Source organism: Brienomyrus brachyistius, chromosome 18 (assembly GCF_023856365.1).
Source record: "Brienomyrus brachyistius isolate T26 chromosome 18, BBRACH_0.4, whole genome shotgun sequence".
Classification (NCBI taxonomy): Eukaryota; Metazoa; Chordata; class Actinopteri; order Osteoglossiformes; family Mormyridae; genus Brienomyrus; species Brienomyrus brachyistius.
Genome location: NC_064550.1, coordinates 10,485,456 through 10,506,134, shown reverse-complemented (window position 1 = coordinate 10,506,134; position 20,679 = coordinate 10,485,456). Strand labels below are relative to the sequence as shown.

At 44.5% G+C, this 20,679-nt stretch overlaps 1 protein-coding gene across 1 annotated transcript in view; it reads left to right on the top strand.

The window, feature by feature from the left end:
• Positions 1-4,549: 4,549 nt before the first annotated feature.
• LOC125713504 (double C2-like domain-containing protein beta) overlaps positions 4,550-20,679 on the top strand; it is an 87,226-nt gene continuing 71,096 nt past the window's right edge. The window contains exon 1 of the mRNA XM_048984706.1: positions 4,550-5,201. Coding sequence (XP_048840663.1) covers positions 4,880-5,201 — 322 coding nt within the window. The 5' untranslated portion in view covers positions 4,550-4,879. The remainder of the gene's footprint in view (positions 5,202-20,679) is intronic.

Sequence of the window (20,679 nt, the reverse complement as noted above, 5' to 3'; positions counted from 1 at the left end):
TGGGGGCCGAGCCAGGCTGTCTGAAACATTTCACTTTTCAAATCATGCGTGTGAGCTTGCAGTTATAAAAACCGATAAAACTATAAAACGTTAACATACGTATGTCTGCATAAATTAAACTAGTTCATCGGAACAAATTAAGCGAGTTCAGTAATTATCATAAACCTGTAGAGTTACATTTGCCGGTTTGGTGGTACAAGCCACATCTTAAAATTCTTAATGTGTGTGGGGGGGTGGCAGGGGGCACGGCCATCTTAGGAGAGAGAGTCAGGTGTTAATGCAGGTTCACTCCACCGCTCTGAAGCTGCCGCATCTCTTATTTTCCTCCCGGCTGCTTGTAAGCCCTCTTTCTGACAGACCTACCTTCTGGCTTCTTCTTACGTTGCTCCTCATTCCTTTGTTTTATTTTAGTTCTTGCCATAACAACACTTTTGACTTCCGCAGCTCCCCGCTGTGTCGCGTTGGTGTCTCTCCATCAGGACTGCGTAAACCCTGAAAAGGGAAACCACATTCACCAGTAAATCTGTTTTCCTGGTGCCCGTGTCACAGCTATCTGTGCACAAATAGTGTGGCTCTCTGAGACTGCTATTACAAGAGAAAATTATATTTCATTTTGCGAGATGTCTCCTGTTTACAGGAAACGCGTGTGATCTGGATAGACGCAAATGACTTATTTGATACCTACTCGTGCTTTATATAACTTCCTGTATGATTTTAATGTCTGGACTATGTAATTGACTAAGCTGTGATGTAAAATTAGATGGGACACACGAGTGAGTTTCATACAATTGTTATTTCACAAAGCATAGCACAGAGAAGGCTTTTTCAGTACAATTCGTTCGTGTGGGATGGCGTTGTGCTTTTTTTCCAACAAAAAAGAGCTTAAATTTAGGCAAAAATGAAACCAATGATGACAGGACAAAGTATGATAAATTATATTGTTCTTAGAGCTCCGATGTGAAGCTGCATGATAAAATCGGATATGTTTATTACCTTCGGCAGAATCAGAGTGGCTGGATTATGTAAATTTTATTAATGTACTTCTTTACGTCACTAAATTAAGATTCACATGCTTGAAAGCAAGCTAAAAAGGTTTCAACAGTTATTGCCGTTTGAGATGTTTTCCTGCCGCATGCAGGTCATTTCTTGCATTCAGAAATGTTCAAAACTTTCGTAAAACAGGGTCTCTTACATTAAACTGCAATTCAGTGCCAAAAACCCAAATCATGTCACTCAGCTTCCATCTTGTCGTAATGTATTATTTACTGCTAACATCAATAGGTGCTCACAGGTAGTCCCAGGGCATTCTGCAACCCTGAAGAATATTGATTTAATTAAATAATGATTTTCTGACATTCTTTTTCATTTCATTTTACATTCCCTTCCAGCTGCTGCAGAAATTACCGCTAGTTCTTGACTCAACAGAAATCTGCTTTGTTCCGTCTCCTCTCTATAAACTTCGTGCGTACCCAGGGAAAAATTAAACAGGTCTCTTATCACAATGCAGTTGCAAGCCAACGAGAATGAACAAAGAGAAAATCCACAACAGCAATTTTATACTATGGAACTGAAGGTTTTGTCTGTGTGTGTTGAGAGCGAGAGAGAGCAGACTGGGTTTTTTTTAACAGACTGAGTAGTGAGCAGAATACAGTAAATATCTCCGGGCATGGTGGTTAACGCTGGTGCCTCACAATTACTGCGGTTTGGCTCCCCACCCCGGCACTGTGTGTGGAGTTTGCATGGGGGGTGGGGGGGTTGTTATGACATCCCCACTTTACAATTTACAATTTATGTAAAGGAAACGTATAAATGCAGATAGTTAATTATGATTTGGCAATTATTTCACAGGGAAATTACTGACCTCCCTCTCCTAGAATCCCCAAGCACTTTTAAAAAAAGTGTGGTTCGCCCCTGGGCATGGGGGGGGGTCTCTTCTGGGTCCAAAAACATGCTGAGGTGAACTGTGGTTGCCAGATTGTCAGTAGGTGTGAATGGTGTGTGAGCGTGGCCTGCGGTGGGATGGCATCCCATCCTGGGTTGTTCCCTGCCTTGCACATGTAGCCCTTTCACCTATCCCAGAATGCACAGGGCATGAGGTAAGGCGGTAAACTGAATGGGGTGTCGGTGCTTATTTAATTATTCGTTCAACTACCAAATTTTAATTCTATATTCTTTTAACCCGCATGCCTTCTCTGCCGATTAAACAGACTGCCTGAGCCAAAAAAAACACGGGGTTTAAGGTGCCCGTCACGTTTGGAGCTGGTCGTTAACTCCAGTAGCTTGGAGAGTCGCGTGGGAAGCTCATTTCAGCACGTGGATGTGCGACCGGCGCATAATGACGAGCCTTCGGGAGTTATAGGCCCATCAGTGGCCGTAGTTTTTCCAGACCTAATCTGTTTATGGCCTGGAGGCTCCATGCGCTGTTAGTACTTAAGGGCCGTGCTCCCTGAGTGGGCCTCACCGGCGAGCCGAGGCGGGACGCGCGGTATCAGGCTGTTACTTTGCCATGCTGTTAAAAAAAGACGTACGGTATAATAGGCCCTTACCAGCCATACGGTGATGAAATAATGGCGGAAAATAAGATGCTTCTCCTCTCTGCAGTTGGGCGATAATGGGGGTTTGGGGGAGGAAGGAAAGGCCGAACGGCTAAGACCTCGCGTCAACGATGCGGTGAGGAGGAAGAGCCCCAAAGGGCCACGTCTTGTCTGTGACGAATGTTCCGGAAAACATCGGGGAAGGTCTGTTTTTCTGTTTTGGCACTCTCCCTCTGACAAACTACCCCTAAATGCACACGTGGGTGAGGTGTCGCTTGCGTAGGCCGAGGAAAATCCAAGTATTATCCTTATGGTCTGTGCAGTCTATCAAAGGATTCCAGCCATTTCGCCACACGCTGCCTGCACTCTTAGCAGTCGAGACTAGCTCAGAATGTCTTGCTTTTCTGAAAATGTGTGTGATTTTTATGCTCTCATCAGATGCGGCCCGGCATATACTGAATTAATATGAAACCAGGCCGCTTTTCATATTAATGATTTAAGTGATTGAGTGTGGCATTTAAAAACGAGAGAGGCGTTCAAGGGGAAAATCATAACCAAGTTAAACTATTTGCCACCACCAGGAAAAAATAAAAAAAAGGATATTTCTTAATATATCTGCGAAGAATGAGTGCTTTCTCTGTAGGCAGGAGGAGTAGGCAGTGTGACTGCAGAATTGATCACAGGTATTGATTTCAGTGAGTGGTGGAGACATTGCCGATTCTCTGCGTGACGAGCCTGACCGAATACCTCTCTCCTCTTGTAATGAATCAGTGGGGTGGATACGAATGGCAGGAGAAGGGAGGCTCGTACCCTTATCTCGGCCACAGGTGCTACACCGGTGCTGGAGGAGAGTGGGGAGGGGTGAGTGCAGTGATTGCACAGTCCAGCAGGTGGTGTAGTGGTGAGGGATGCAGGTAGAACCCTACTGCACTTCATGTGAATTAAGCAAGTGCATAATCTAGTAGTTTTAATGTGTAAAAACTGTAAGTGACTGAAGCATCATCAAAAAACAAGTTCATTTTCACCTCTTGCTCATCTGCAAAAAATTCCAGCGGTTTCAGGACCCAGCTTCTGTTACCTCAGGACCGAAAGAGACTTGTGATATTTTAGATGATCTTGTGTGCTGCCTTTAGATCCAAATTCTTCCAGCTTTCATTACACTCAGTTTAAATATGCGAAGAATTAATTATTTCAAGTTATTTTGACCTTGAAATATGGCCCACTGTTCACACGGAAATCGCCAGTTACTCTGTGCTTCCCCCTGAGCACCTGTGCAAGCTCTGGGGGGGGGTGAAGCCCAACTCCCGAGCTCAGCACCTGAGGATCTGCTAACTTTACTGGGAGGGAGCTGTGCTACATGCGGTTACTGGGAGGGCGCTGTGCTACATGCGGTTACTGGGAGGGCGCTGTGCTACATGCGGTTACTGGGAGGGCGCTGTGCTACGTGCTACATGCTGCATAGCGGACAGCAGATGTTACTGCGGAGTGGGGAATGGGAGAGATGAACCCTTGGTGTCTAACCTACCCGGAATCTTCATGTCCTACGAGCCTCGCAGGGATGGCTAAAGCAGTACGGCACAGACCACTATCATCACAGCATTTTTGATATTGCCGTTTGTGAATTTTGGAGTTACTTGTTGCTTTTTCTTTAGCCTTGTGTCTAACGTTGCGTATTTACCGCTTGGTGAGTGTCTTCTACGTGATAGGGGCCCAGCGGGAGAGTGAATGTCTTACAGGGTGGGCCCAGAACGAAGCAGGGGCCAGCCGTACTCAAACCCTCGACCCCCAAACCACCCCCCCCCAAACCACCCGCTCACAGCAATCGAAGATCCTCCCGCTGACAGATGGAGGAGACTAATAGTACAATTATGCACCCGCGCGGACGGTTCCTGTTTACCGCTCGGTTGCTAAGCAGTGACATCAGTTGGCCCCTCCCCCCCCCCACACTCCGTCTAATCCCCACCCTCCCTCTCTCTCTCTCTCCACCCTCACACGCACACACTCGCCAGCAGGGTCTGGAGCTGAGCTCTCTGAGCAGCCAGTTACCGTGAGGCAGACAAGCATGGTCGCAGAGAGACAGCGCGCAGCTTAGCGTCTCTCCATGTAGCCGGGTCTCGCTGCCTTGCGGGCGGGTATCTGAGGTTCAGTAGTAGCAGGAGACACTATCAAGGGGGCATCCACTTTTTTTGGAAGCTTTACGCTAAAGGAAAACTTTTTCCCCCAACCTGCTGTTCTCTGTTTTTTAAACTTTTCCTTTTCATTGTTTTTTTTTTTTTGTTTTTTTTTTTTGTTTTTTTTGTCTTTCCTCACTTGGCGGGTCTTTGTGTCACCAAAGGGCCGCATGCATGACACTCCGCAAAGGCGAGAAGACCACCATCAGCATCCAGGAGCACATGGCCATCGATGTCTGTCCTGGCCCCATACAGCCCATCAAGCAGATATCTGATTATTTCCCCCGCTACCCGCGGGGTTTCCCCCCCGTAGCACCCCCTGCGCTCAGCCGAGCGGGATCCCTGCACTCCTCCTCCAGCCAGAAGTCCGAGGCCCCCCCCCCTGAGCAAGCTCGCCATGAGGAGGACCAGGATCGCGCCTTAGGGGCCACTGCGCCGCCGCCCAGCAAAAAGGACGAAGAGCCAGATGTGGAGGGTTACGACTCAGACGACTCTAGTAAGTGACCACCCACCCCCCCCCCCATACCTGACAGCACCCCCACCTACCCATCATTTCCTCTCCTGTGTTTGTGCATCTCTGTCCAACCAACTGTTGCAATTCTGGCTCTTCCTCCACAAATCCTGTGCCACGGATCGCTCTCCGAGGACCAGCACAGGAAAGCGATGAGGTCACAGGGTCACAACCGATACTTCATCCTACTATATCATAATTTCACGGTTGAAGAAGTGCATACTAAGAGCATCATCATCTGACATGATTTGTTTTTATTCATTTTTTTTTTTGTTTTCACTTTATGCCTTTGGATATCGAGCAGGGAATGAATCAGATTTCCGTCTGCACGCGTTTCTCAGACTCGATCGGAGCACCGTCTTGCTTTGCACATCTGAGAGGTTTAATCTCCCAAATGAAAGCGGCCATGCTCGTTCGTCATGCCTGCGGGGAGCGCACGCTCGCAGTAATGCGCGTCTCTGCCGCTTCGCTTTCGCATTCATCATAACGGCGCATTTAAGTACTAATGCAAAGTCCTAACATCCTTTCATCTAATGTTTATCCATAGTGGAAGTTTATCTGCATCCTTGAAAATGCACTAAAATCTTGTCAGCCAGGCTGTGAACACAAACGAGTCCAAACTTTATTGTATTTAATACAGATACTTCAGCAATTATTTGTTTTTTTTTGCTCTGAATTACCTTTGTAAAATGTCTTATGATTCTGGTCTTGTCTATTCCAGTGCATGCTTATAAAATTCTATTAGTTGTCTCTCATTTAAAAGCATAGCTTCCGTGTGAAATATACGCCTTTCTGTTCTCTGTTTTCAGTCAGACTGTCTGTGTTACTTGTTGAATTAGGTCTGCAGAAGCAGAAGTGACCATTAAACCCAGGCTTGCGCGATTCGCCCTGACTGACGACAGTCAGGAAGAGCTGATTTCACTCTGCAGTTGTTTCTCTACGGCAGGCTGCAAGATATCGTCTCCAGGTTGGGAATTAAGATTTTTTGGTTAATTACCCACCACCTGTGAGACGCATACGATTTCGGCGGCAACAGTAGGGGGGGGTTAACCTGGGAGGTGCAGCCCACGTCAGACTGCGAGAGGCCTCAACCTGGGATTTTAATCCTGAGTATAGGTGTAAAGTTCAGGTCCAGAAAGTACAAATCCAGCCCAAGGTTTTGTTACAACCAACCAGTTGAGCACTCAGACTCAGGGATTGTGACTCTCTATTCTCAGCTGTCTGGTTGAAACAAAATCTTGGTCTGGATTTATATTTCTGGACCTGAACTTTCCACCTCTGTTCAGGATTAAAATCCCTGTTTGAAAGCGCCTTGCGAGGCACCATCGCAGATGTTTATTGCTTACCGTACATTAGCCACACTGCCCTGTCTTAAGGAAAGAGATAAAAAACACCAGCCTTGACCTAACTGAGGATCTAGCAATCCAGTGGTCATAAAGAGATGGTTTACAGAGAGATTCCTCTACATTTTTAGAGCCTTAGTGGTTTGTTCATATTGTGTTATTTTATTATAGTTTTGATTGCTTAGAATATTGCAATGTCTGCAGTGTGGAATGGTACCGTTCAGCCATTGAGGAGAGTGTGCAGACATGCGTCTGTGTCAGGATCAGGGCACTAGGGGAGAGATTGAGCTCTGGGGATTTGGGCTAATTGTCACGACCGTTTCCAGAAGGTAAAATGTCACCATGTAGCTCACCCGTCTCTCACCAGTCGCCGCCGTCGGGTGAGGAGCCAGGAATCGGCAGACAGCAAGAAAACAATTAGTCACGATCGGGCATCTTCCGTCGGAGTCGGCAATTAGAGAAGAGACCACGTGGTGGCCGGGGACACGCCCTGAGGAATGGGGGACTTCAGGAGAGGAAAGATTGAATGCGACGTAGAAGCTGGGGGGGGGGGGCGAGATAAGCAGTGCCAGCCACCGCAGACAGCCCTGCCCTGTGCGCTCAGCGATCAGCCGTCACTGCCAGCTGCCTTGAGAACACACCGAGCATCGCAATACCCAAACTCGCCGGCCCCTTGACGGCACGTTGACAGCGAGGCGGCTCCTTAAAGGGTCGTAAAAAGCCTGAGCGCATCTGTTTGGCGCAAGAGACCCAGAGTTTCCGCCATTCATCTGCCCTTTCGGGGCATTTCCCCACTCCGCTTTAGTTTTCATGCCGGCAGATGCTAACGTAGTCCAATCACCGAGTCACTCTCGGCGCCGGCATATGGTTCAATGCCACGTGCTGCGGAGCGTTAATGAGCATAAAGATGAAATTCTGCTGTCATGGCAGCTGGATTTATTAGATGAGTTGTGTACATCAGTGTTTTGCAATCTAGTCCTCGAGGATCCACAGACCCACGGCTACTAGTAGGGAGCAATAATGTGGACTGTCTGGCAGGGAGCTGGGAAGGGAGCAAAAACATGGACTGTCTGGTGGGGAGCTGGGAGGGAGCAAAATTATGGACTGTCTGGCAGGGAGCTGGGAAGGGAGCAAAAACATGGACTGTCTGGCAGGGAGCAAAATTATGGACTGTCTGGCAGGGCGCTGGGAAGGGAGCAAAAACATGGACTGTCTGGCAGGGAGCAAAATTATGGACTGTCTGGCAGGGAGCTGGGAAGGGAGCAAAAACATGGACTATCTGGCAGGGAGCAAAATTATGGACTGTCTGGCAGGGAGCTGGGAGGGAGCAAAATTATGGACTGTCTGGCAGGGAGCTGGCAATGTGCAATGGTCACACTGCATTTGTCAGCACTGCTTTGTGTCTGTTAACACAACTCATGGCAACACTATCCCCTTATTTGTCACACTCACAGCCCTAATTCCGTCCGGATTATGAAACAAGATTAGGATTATTATTTTCTGACAGGGATGGTATGGGGAGCTGCATGCTGATATATACTCTTCGCCATGCTTCTAAAACTGGGTCCCCATAGCGGCAAAACATCACACAACACTTTCAGCTTTTCTGACACCTTGTCTCAGGGTCTCAAGGTGAAGTCAAAAGAAATTATGTAGAAGCACCTTGCGTGGCACTCTGAAGGCATCCCACCACGCGCCGCACTTCTCGCTGCCGTTAAGGTGGGGCTAATGCGCTATCACCACAGAGAATCTCAGTCCTTCCAGTGAAACGGTGTTGAAACTGCAATATCTGGCCCCCGAGAGACACCTGCTAGGAAAAACATTCACCTGCATGGCAGCACCTTTCCTGCACTGTGGGCTCCCAGTTTGTCGGTACAGTATTGACAAATTTGCATGTTTATGATTAAAAAACACCCAAAGTAACATTTTCTGCTCTATTTCTCTCAAGTTAGATTTTAATTGAGGAAGAAAACGACATCTCCTGCTGTGTCTACCCTCACAGGGCAATCAGAACATTTCTGAACACCATTTGCTTTCATTGGTTTATTAAAGTTTTTTTGTCCAATATCTAGAAAAAGCAACATTGCTTCTCTTTCACATTCTTCTGTCATTCACACATAATAACTGGCGTGGCACACGGGCAATTGTGTGCATGCTTGATAACGTGGATTGGCTGTTCCTTGTCAGTAAAACCGGACATGAATCATACATTGTAAGCGACTCACCAGTGATATTTTTCAGAGAAATTTGGATAAAATCTGTTTCGCCTGCGTAGCTACAGTTTGCTGCACCTTTATGTCCCAAAAGACACTTTTCACGTAATTTGTCATTCCGCAATGCTTCACTCGTCTAACCCTCTATTACTGAGGGAAATAACCAATCATGGGCAGATCTTTCTGAGCCGCATCATAGGACCCTATTAACTGTCTCCCAAGCTATCATTTGTCAGTCAGAGACAGAATTCAGAGCATCCTACTTTTTCTGGACCTTAGGCAAGATCCGTAAGCCCTATTTTGATATAACAGTTTTCTGTATAACCTATTTGGCTACATGTAACCTATTTGTTCATGAAAATTTCCATTGAAGAGGTGGATTACAGAAAACCATTGAAAATGCATAAGTTTGGTCATAGTAATCGATCTCTTTAAACATTAATAGCCAGATTCTACATCTATGGAGTGAGATTAGCAACAGGCAGGTACTACTGAATTGCAGAAAGTATTTTAAATAAAGTTAATATTTTAAAATTTAGAATTTTTATATACTACATTTTATTACAAGTAAAGACCGTGTATTTGAAATTTTTGTCTTTATTCACATCTTTTGGCTTGTAAAGCGTCTAAACAAGCGGGGCAGTTGATTGACCATCTGGGTAGACAAACTGTAAAATTAGCAGTCGACATTTTTTTCATAGTGTGTAAACTAGTTATCACAAACAGTCACTAGAACAGAATGAATGGGAAGATATTGTCCCAAATCAATGCCAGAGTACGGGTTCATGCAGCGGATTTACAGCTCACAAGTGTCGCACGTGGTTTTAATGAAGTGGAGTCACTGATGTCAAATACTGTAAGAAATGGAAAGTTTTAAAATATGCCTGGAGGACTGACACAGCACATTGTCATGCTGTTGAATGGGTGTGAAACACTGCACTGCGTACACTCCTCAGGTCTCATCCGTCCGAGTTTAACATGACCTGAACGTATAAAGTGCATTTACATAGAAGTCGGGTTACATGTACGATACAATACGATTTACCGCAGAAATTTTTTGTACTTTTTCATTGTAGTCCCTGGATATATCATTCGACACTGAATTTGGCAATTTGATTGAGAATATGTATGTATCCATGTTTTTATACCTAATATAATTCAGATTTAGTGTTTCTGTCTAAATGAAAAGGTGTGTAAAACTGATCATTTCTGAATGTACTGTAGTTGGAATAAAACAATCTGTAACACTTGAGGCACAAATAATATAGTAGTACACTCTTACTTAATTCATTAATTAACCAGTAACTAAGTGTTAATTATATACTGATCCTACGTTCATTCATCATTAGTCAATCATGGTGCATTTCATGCAGTTACTGCATTCGTTCATGATGTGTACTTGAGTAGTAGCTGAGAAACTAAGTTCTTTTTCGGACCCGCAAGTGTTACCATAAATACTTACATATGTATCCTGTTACCTTTTAGCGCCTGTTACTCCGCATATGTCCACTCTGATTGCCTTTCTGTGCACGTATTTGCGTTTGTTTTTGACATGAGTGGTAACAGCAGGATGCTTTTATCAATATGAATATCAACATCGATTCAACCGCATGCACATAAATACCAAATATATAATACATCATGTTTTCAGAGACAGAAGATGTGATATTCATGGTTCTGTTGGCGGGCAGATAGCGAACACTGCTTTCTTGTAAATGAGGACACTTGTGAAAGCGGACGATGATGTTCTGGAATCGCTCACTTGAATGCGCTGTGAGTAAGTGGTGATCTTCTGTTCCCCCCCCCGTGAGTAATGCACGCACACTCCACATTTTACTTTGTCGCCTGTTAAGTGTGGATAGTTATTGATCATTTTCGGTTTCTGTGGAAAGCGGCTACCTGGTGCCGATTCCGAACAGGAGCAGGAAATTGGCATCGACGTGTGCGCCATATTCCGAAAGTCACATGCTACGAGTGTTTAGGTGGAATCGCGGGCCACACTAGGCTTATGGCCAGTCATAATATTGATAGAATCTCACTTTGTCGGTCTAACACATTCGCAGTTTGGCTGTTTTTTTTTTCCGGAGACATTCCTCTATGTTTTTATACTTGTGATACAACATGGGCACTTATTATTATTTTCATTACAGAGAAACAAGGGTGGGTTTTGGACCTTGGAATGAATTGCTTGTAAATATGCATAGTTTTTGCCATGCTGTAATAATTACACACATGGCAGAAATTTGGATGTTAATCATTTTAGTTTCACTGTAATGAATATCAACACAAAAGAAGAAAACACAGCTATTCTGAAATAACCACAATACAAATCTTGGAGGAGCTCATGGCGTGATCAGGCAGAGGTCCAGCCCTCTTGCTTGTATTTGATTTGTATGCCTGCCTGCTCGCTCCCACTTCACAGCTTTTTACCATAAACATGAAGAAGAGTTTATTTTTGGATAATATTTTCGCCTTAAGAAAAATTCAGATTTTGCATGTCTGTACCACATCCCGACCATGGAGTTCCCATGCTTGTTGCCTGGGGTAGCCCACAGGCCTGGTCAGGACCCTACCCAAGAGATTAGATTAGATTGAATGCATAAAATATAAAGAATATAGTATTTCTGTTTATGGATTCGTAGTGTACTGATTGAGTGGTTATGGACGGTGGATGAATGAAAGGTATTATTAGTAATGGGAGCAGTAATATGATTGAATATAAGTAATTGCAGTAGTAATTTTATTGATTTAAAATAGAGTAGGGAAAAAAACATGGTGAAGTTGAATTAAAATGTGTAATGTCACTCCAAGATTTCTACTTTATTATATTTCTTATATGTTTCATCCATCCCTCTATCTTCTGTAACCGCTGGTCCCATTCAGGGTCACGGGGGGGTCTGGAGTCTATCCCAGAAGCAACAGGCGCAAGGCAGGGCTCTCTCACACAGGCGCACCTACAGGCAGCTTGGTAACTCCAGTTAGCCGCAGCGTGTTTTTGGGCCGTATGGGGGGAGCCATGCTTGCTACGCAGTTCTCTCCAGTAAATAATAATATGATCTCTTGTCCATTTGACAGCCTTTCACTAACGGTACAGCGGTATTCCTCTGTTCTCCATGTACGCTTTGCACTTCTTTGAGTGCATGAGAAAATCTAAGTGGAGACAGAGGCTGCATTGTTTGCACATTTTTAATGGAAATGGGGAAACAGAAGGACAGAGTTCATTTGACTATTTTCTTTATATAGCTCTGATATTTTTTGTCATTAACTGAGGATTTATTGAAGGGGGCGAGAAAAACAAACAGGATAATTACTTACTTGATGAGGGCTATGAGTAACAGTCGCAACTAAAATAGAGGTAAATGCATGAAAATATCACTTTAAGAATAGAACGCTGTCAGTTGCAATTTTAAAATGCATTTTACTGATATTTGTTTGTTACGATGATAATGCTTCGTATCTCCCTAACCACGTACATGACCTTTCCAAACAGTTTTGATATTTTAAGGCCACTTTCGCTGAAACGGAGAATGCTTGACCATAAGTAGCATTTCATAATACTGTTCTTTACTTGTTTCATTGCGAAAAGTGAAATTTCTCATAAAACTTGAGTAAGTAATAACCGGGCACTTAAATTTGAGCTACACCTGTTGCTAAAACAAAGTCCAGTGGCTGTTTCTGTCACCCATAGCATCTCATTTGCGGAAAACTTCAGCTGACGACAGGAAACTGATATTAGCCTCCAGGGACAGGGAAGAATCCTTCATAACTAATAAACAAATTTCAACACCCCCTCATGTAAACTCAAGTCTACTGCGCAACATAATTCAGCTAAGACTCCTGTCATTCGCTGGCTGTTGAAATGTGAGAATAACTATATTGCATCAAAGACGTCTGTGCGACATCGAGTGCTGAGTGTGTGCGTTCAAACTCATAAATGTCATTCCGGGAAAAAGCCGACTGACGTCAGTTTATACTGACAACAAATCCTTGTATTATTGCTAGATCCGGATGGGATTTACTTTTATAAAAGCAGGGTTTCTATTGAATTAGCGAAATGCCGCTAAGATGATAAAATCACAAAGTGTGGAATATTATGGAAATGGGATTCTAGTGGCTAAACATCAAGAGTTTTGGATGGAATAGCATGCTTGGCACAGTTGTTTCTCATTAATCTGTTTACCTTGCTGTTTATCTGGCTTTTATTGGAGGGCACTTGTTTATATGTTTGAGAATGAATGGAGCATGTAACTGTACCCTAGAATTTTCCACTTGCTTAGGGTTAACTGGCCACTCTCTCCTCGCAGCTCTGAAGCCTGAATAACTCGCACAGCAGTGATGAGTCACTAATTCTGTTAACAGCCCCCAAACAGTCAGCTAACACTCGGTATTCCACCACGTCAAGTGTTGCCTGCTCACTCGTCCACTTTCCACTCACTCTACTGCTGAAACTCAGCAACCCCCTTCACTGCCATCAACCTGTTTCCTCCGCCTACCCCCCCCTCTCTGCCTCTCAGAGCTCATGAAAAATCAACCCTGTCACATGATGCGAGTGAGGGAGGGAAATCTGATTTGAGGGACGGCAAAGCACGGCAGCCATGTTGCGAAAGACCCAGAGTGTTTCGATTACTACCAGCAGAGTGGATAGAGAGGTGATATCCTGTAGTGTCCATTGGTCCTGTTACAGCTGAACCACAGGAGCTTCATATTTGGTGCATTTTTCCATTTTCCATTTACTTTATTTAGCAGAGACTTTAGACCAAAGTGACGTACAAGTGAGGCAAATTTATGACCTTCAGTATCACTGCGCCTGGCCAGTGTTGCCAGAGAACGATTAGCTGTTAAATAACAGCATCTGCTGTGCTTAATCGCGCACGCTTAGCTTCTCCATTAACGGTGCCGAGGTCAGAAATCACTGCTGAGACAGACCCTCAGACCAGAGCCTCAGCGTAGCACCATCGCTGGACTGCCTCATATGTGCTGTGCTCGTAACGTTGTACACTGCTTCCAGGAACAGCCATCCAGTCAGGTTCATCTCAGCCTGATGAGTTTCTTATCCAGAAGGTACACGCTAATGCAGACATCCTACCTTAGGCATATTGATTTCAGGGAGGCAGATAACAGACAACCATGGGGGCGAGGAGTGCTGGCTTGGGCTGTGTTACGCTAATACAGTATACCAAGGTATTTTTGTTCCGCGAATTTTGGAAAATGCCAGAATGGTACAGTGATCCCCTGCCTATTGCGGAAGATGCGTTCCAGACCCATCAGCGATAGGTGAAAATCCGCGATATAGAAAGACCGTATAAATAAGCATTTCTTTATAGTTTAAGCCTTAAAATACCCCTCACACACATTTTAAACACATGTAAACTTAAGGATATGAGTAACATAATAATAATAATAATATGTAATGTATATGTGTGTGTATATATATATATTTATATATATATCTTTTTCTCTCTGTATATGTAATGGAATAATGTAAAAATAAAAACATATATGGCTATCATCCTTCTTGATGTATCATACCGTATTATTCAAGCCATAATGGTGAGCAACGTCCACATAACTCTTTTACCTTCTCCTGAATGGTCAAGGTCTTCCTCTGGCACTTAGGCTCACTACTACCAGAAGGCTTAGAAGATGCAGGACGCCTGGGAGCCATCCTAGGGTTTAGAACAAAATGAAAACAATCGGACCACAAGCAAGGTACGCGATACGCAGAGAACTGTATCATGGAAAAATCTCGATAGCTGAACCGCAATATAGCGGGGGATCACTTTAATGCCTTTTAACCATGGTATAATGTCTGGACGGAATTTCCAAGCCCAGTGCTGGCAGTAATATTTGCTAATCAGGGTTAGAGGTTGTGGCAGTAAAACTACTTGCCAGCTAAACGACAGATTTCCAGGGCATTGAGCATCAGTCACAGGTGTCAGGGAGCCGATGTTAATTTGCGGGCGACTCCCGGAACTTCCAGGAACAGCAGGATGCCTGTTGATGTCGCCTGGTTATTTTGGCAATTGTTAACAAGCACAAGCCTGTCTGATTTGTCCCTGGTACAGTGACAAGTAGATTGCAATGGCCTTCTGACCGCAGAAGAAAAGAGCAGCTAGTGACACAAGAGGTCGCTTGAGAGTTTTTGAAGATGAAGTGGTGAAAAGTAATTAACATTTCCGGGCTAAGTGGCAAGTGATGCCCCCTCTCGTGTCACGCTTAGAGCCGCGCTGGGCAACTCCATCAGCTAGGGCTAGCTTCTATGTGCTATGGAAATAAACGAATCTCAGAAAAATCCTATCCAGAAAAAGGTTAATTAGCTCCAACTCACAGACAGCCCATGTTGTTTGGAAACTTAACAGCATCACGAATGAAATAATTTTTGGAGATGTATTCATATTTTAAAAAAAAAAAAACCTTTGCTGAAGTTCTAAGTGGATTGAAGCTTAAGGGGTGTGTGACCCAGTTCTTTGGGCTGTGCCTCATAATCTCCAGCGGTTGTGTTCTGTGGTTTCTCCCTGAACACCAGCTGCACTGGATGTCGTTTCTGAGAAATCCATAGGGTCAGAATGAGAGCCTCTTTCATTTTGCCTCCTGCCAAACTGGAACATTTTCTGAAGTAAGTTCATAAAAACTGATAGTCACTGTCAGCCCAACTAAATAATGCATTTATTCCAACTTTTCCATTACAGAGATCTACCCTGTTGTGTAATCTCGGGAAATTTGCTGGGATTGTACAGTATAGTTCTATAACTTACATCGCCACCTGAGGTGGATATTTCAGGTCCAGAAAGTAAAAATCCAGACCAAGATTTGGTTTTAACCAACCAGTTCAGTACACTGTGACTGTGACTCTTTGTACTCAACATGTTGCCTGAAGCAAAATCTTGGTTCAGTAAATTTTTACTTTCCGGACCTGGTCTATCCACTTCTGATTAGCACTACCTACTTATACTCATCCAGCCTACTATGTTACGATGAGATCTCCACTCTCAATACTATTACTAGGAAGAGAGATATTTTTGTACACCTAAGCAGAGAGGATTATTGGAGATTAAAAACGAAAAGCGCCTTTTATTGAAATTTAGCCACAATCTAATTTCTACATTATGAGAACTAATGCAAAATTTTGAAGTTGAATTTTGAAATGATGCTATGAGTGAGATGTGCTGGATACTGCTGTACTGTAGCACCGTTCGACTTTGAAAGGACACTCGCCTGAAGACTAACCTGGGAATATTGTCTCCCCTTTAGAGTACGTCATTTTATTAGCTAATGTAGCAGCTCTGACGTTGTTGAGGAGGAAAATGGCACTATTAACACAGAACTAACGATTACAGTAACATCGCAGAAGCATACATGACATACAATAGAAGATTAGACCCTGTGTGACCTAAGTGTGAGCGACATGGAGAACACTGTCTGAGCCATGTGAAGGTTCCTTTTTGGATTTTTTATGGTAACTGAATAGAACTGAGCTAGAACCTGCCTTTGCTTTTTTCCGTATCGCTTTCGGTTAGATACGGCCGCCTCATCGCGCGAGTGAACTCCTCGGCCTCGCCGTGCTGAGCATGTGCTGAGAAATTAAAATGTCTTTATTAATAATCATTTCAGTGCTTTATTGCCCAAGATTATCATCCTGACTTATGGTGTTTATTTTTTCACACCGATCCGGCTGTGAGCCTCACTCCTGTGTGCGCTAGCAAGCAGAGGACATCTGGCTGGGACTGTCATAGTGGCATGACTCCGCTGCTGGAAATCAAAAAACACCAGCATGGTTCTGAAAGACTAAGCAGCAGGAGACGCATGTTTGAAGCCACCGTTCCTAATAACTTAAAATCCTTTGCTGGAATTAATCCATTTCGTAACGCATTGCTGTGAGTTAACATTGGAGAATCATCAATACCTTCTTTACATCGATTTACTTAGCAGACATGTTCATGTGAAATTTCATATAATTGAGAGATCAGGGTCAGTCAGTCCCCGGAGCTGTTGGGATTGGGGGCCTTCGTCAAGGGCCCAATGGAGAACACACTCTGTCGACCACGGGATATGAACCAACAACCTTCCGATCATGGGTACAAACCACAGTGTCTACTATTCCTTGGCCCGCATGCTGTTTCATATCTTACTGTTAACCCTCTGACAAAGAAATAACGCTAAATGACTCCTGGAGAACTGTACTGAAGCCTCTATATCACTATTTTCCAATCCGGTCCTGTGGGGCTGACAGTCATGTTCACTGTCTGGCAGCGAGCTGAGAGGGAGCAAAATCATGGACCGTCTATGGGTCCCGGAGGACCAGGGGTGGGAAACACTGCTGTAGATCAAATATATGTCAGGTGAAATGTAGCACTCAAGGGCCGTCTGAAAGACTCTGCTTGGTTTCTGAAAACCTTGCTTGTAATTGGAGGCTAATATGCCCGGCAAGGCTAGTTCCGTAATCTCATTAATTTATCGAAAATGACAATGTAACGAAACACTCAACTGAAACTATCGGTTTTGCTCGGTTAAGTGACCAAATATCGCCTCTCTCTGCTGCAGTTACAGGGGCTTTCAGCGTGTAATGATCCTTTAAAAATGCTCAGGTTGAAGTCTCCACGTGTCATGTTCATTAGAAGGACAAGTTGAAGATCGCGATCCCAGGAGGGCTAAGAGGCTGAAGAAAGCTAATAGTGTTATTAAGAAGCCAGGATTTAGAGCAGATGCAAACACTGAGGAAAAAAAATGAGGTCTCCGTCCCCTCTCAAGTATTGTTCTAGACAGGGAGAGCTACGTACCGGTAATGAGTGGGAATGAGTTAGGATAAGTGTGTCATTCAAACATGGCCGCCTAAAAACCAGTGACTCACGCCTCTTTGTGTAATGCAATCATACTGATACTTTAATACTTTGACGTTCAGTGTTGAGCTGTAAGTGGCGCAAAGTAAGACATGTTTGTAGTCAGTGTATTCCAGTGAGTGTGTCCAGCCATTTCTGTATCATCATAGGTTGTGTGTACGGCAGCACAGTGGCATGTTAGCACTGTAGCATGTTAGCACTGTGGCGTCACGGATTTGGTCTCGGGAGTTTTTACATGCAGTGTCTCTTTGCGTGAAGTTCCTCTGCATCCCCCCCCCCCCCCCCCCCCCCACATAAACACACTGTGTAAAGTAGTGTCTCCCAACCCAGTCCTTGGAGGAGCCACAGACGGTCCATGTTTTTGCTTCCTTCCAGCTCCCTGTCAGGCAGTCTAAGGAGCTGGGAGGGAGCAAAAACATGGACCGTCTGTGGGTCCCCAAGGACCGGATTGGGAAACACTGGTCTAAAGTGCTTGCATTTGTGAGCTTGGTTGTACAAATATGACGAGGTCATATGTGTGTCTCTCCCAGAGTCGATGCTTCCCTTCATCACAAGTCAAGATGTCTACGACCCTAATTCTAATTGGATAAGCTATAAATACTTTATTACTTAATACTACTTTAAAACAGAAAGGCTCCTGTGTTTGGCTAAATAGTTAAGTTCTTCCTGTGCTTTAAATGGTCTGTTTCCTTGATTGAAAGACTCATCCAGCTGTTTCAATTAACATTAGTGACGCATGCATGATTATAGGAGACTGACCAATCAGCACGCAACAAGAACTCTGAATTTAATCTGACAAGTTATCCGGCTAAGCAAGAAATCCTTCTGTTTGAAACTGGTCCCTGGTATTGCTGAATGGCTTTTCGAATTGTTGATTGTAACGAGGTTAACTCAGGTGTGACGTCATTCCCAGCTCTGACTTTCGACCTCCAAGGTAAATGGAACACTGCAAAATCCATCCATCCATCCATCCATCCATTTTCCAAACCGCTTATCCTACTGGGTTGCGGGGGGTCCGGAGCCTGTCCCAGAAGCAATGGGCACAAGGCAGGGAACAACCCAGGATGGGGGGCCAGCCCATCGCAGGGCACACTCACACACCATTCACTCACACACGCACACCTACAGGCAATTTAGCAACTCCACTTAGCCTCAGCATGTTTTTGGACTGTGGGGGGAAACCGGAGTACGCAGAGGGGTACTCCACACACATGTAACCCAGGTGGAGACTCGAACCCGGGTCCCAGAGGTGTGAGGGAACAGTGCTAACCACTGCATCACCACGCCGCCCCCTCTTTTATTTTCACTTTTGTGAAAAACAGAATTCACATAATCAGCTGGCCTTGAGGGCCCCCTCCCAGCTCGGGGCCCCAAACCGTTGTCCGCCTTGCCTGTCCTGTCGCCGTGCCTCTGGTTGTATTAAATGCTTCTACAGGTTGTTAGCTCCATCTCTCGAAAGCCGTTATTTATGCTGCATCTCAATGGCAGCTTTTCGATACCTATATTCCTCTGGGGTCCCAGTCCCCGGAGGAGGGACCCCGTTGATTGGACAGAGATCTGGGTTTCATGACCAGGGCAGCAAATGAAATATGTAACAAACCGCAGGGCACTACTATATCAAATTATGGGTTTTAAGTCTCCCTTTGCTTTTCCATTTTAATTTATATGCGTAACCGTTGGAAACCATCCCAGCAACAACATTACAAAAACACCAGTAATAAAGATACTTAAACACATGTGTAGCTCAAAACAAGGAGGTGAAAGAATATAATTTAAGATTTTTATACAGTGTTGTTTACACCATCGCCGGTCCATCATTCGCGGAAATAGCTTGCAAAGTCTCTTCACAGATTTGTCTCATTAGTCTATGGTGTTGGTCCTCATGGGATTTCTGTATATAGCTGTCGTTTCATTTAACTGCCTCTTGATTATCCACCTGAATTCACAAAAATTTCATATATGCTACGGTTTCAATTTATTACAATTTGTATCGGACAGTTAAATGCAAACCTCGCTCACTGCATAAGTCTTGACACAGATCCTATCTGGATATAGTTTCAGCATTTATTAAGGTGGATATCGCAGGTGTAGAACGAATGAAAGATGGAGAGATAGGCAGCATTGGATGAGAAGATCGATACAGAGCACCTGGTCTGAGATTTAAACCAGGGACCGAAGTAGTTTGCATCGTCTTTTGGAATACAGAATTGTGCCATCACATCTAACCTTTGCCGCTGACATATGTTTTAGCTGCAAGTATCGATGTGTGTCCAACCCATCCATCGTGTGCCTAAATAGGCACTGATAACTGTAACAAAGATGAAAATTCTGCTTTTTGTCTTGACGTGATTTCAGCTATGTGGCGATCATTAAAGGATCGTAACTGAGAAGGAAAATTGGATGGAGAAGAATATGAACAATATATCAGGGCAGAAGATGGCAAGTTCATAATTGTTCCATTTCTAAAATAAAAAACACAGACTCAGAACTTCATATTGGACCAGAAGGTTTGAAGCCCAAAAAATAGTACAAATGGTGCATAAGGAGTTCTTACTCTCTGCTTAGGCTCAAATTTGGATGTATTATCCAATTACAAACTAGTACTTATGGTTTGAAGTTGAATGAAAGTGCCCATTCTGAAGCCTGCTCTGGTTCAGCCTGATTAACTCGGTTAAATAGAAGGTTCTTCACAAAATGTGCTTCCTTTTTTTCTCAGCCAGCTCGTCTATTGATCGCAGCTTTGCTTCTCCAGCCCTGCGTCTCGGTCTGGGGCTGTCAAACCGATTCTGAGTGCTTGACGGCGCCTACAGAGCCTAGACCTCGCACAGAGGGACGAGAATAAAGCACAGGGTGCAGTCCACCAAGTCGCAACCTTCACAGCGCCCAAAGCCGGGGTGGGGTTCATTCATAAAGCATCTGTCTGCAATGAAGAGTGACTGATCTTGTGATGAAGGTGTCCCTCTCAGGTGTGTTACTGTCCCATGGCAAGGAGAGCAGAGGCTTTAGGGCTCTTTCTGGGCTCCGTTATCTCCGTGGTCTTTGAGCCGCGGCCTCTGCTGCTCATTGGCCT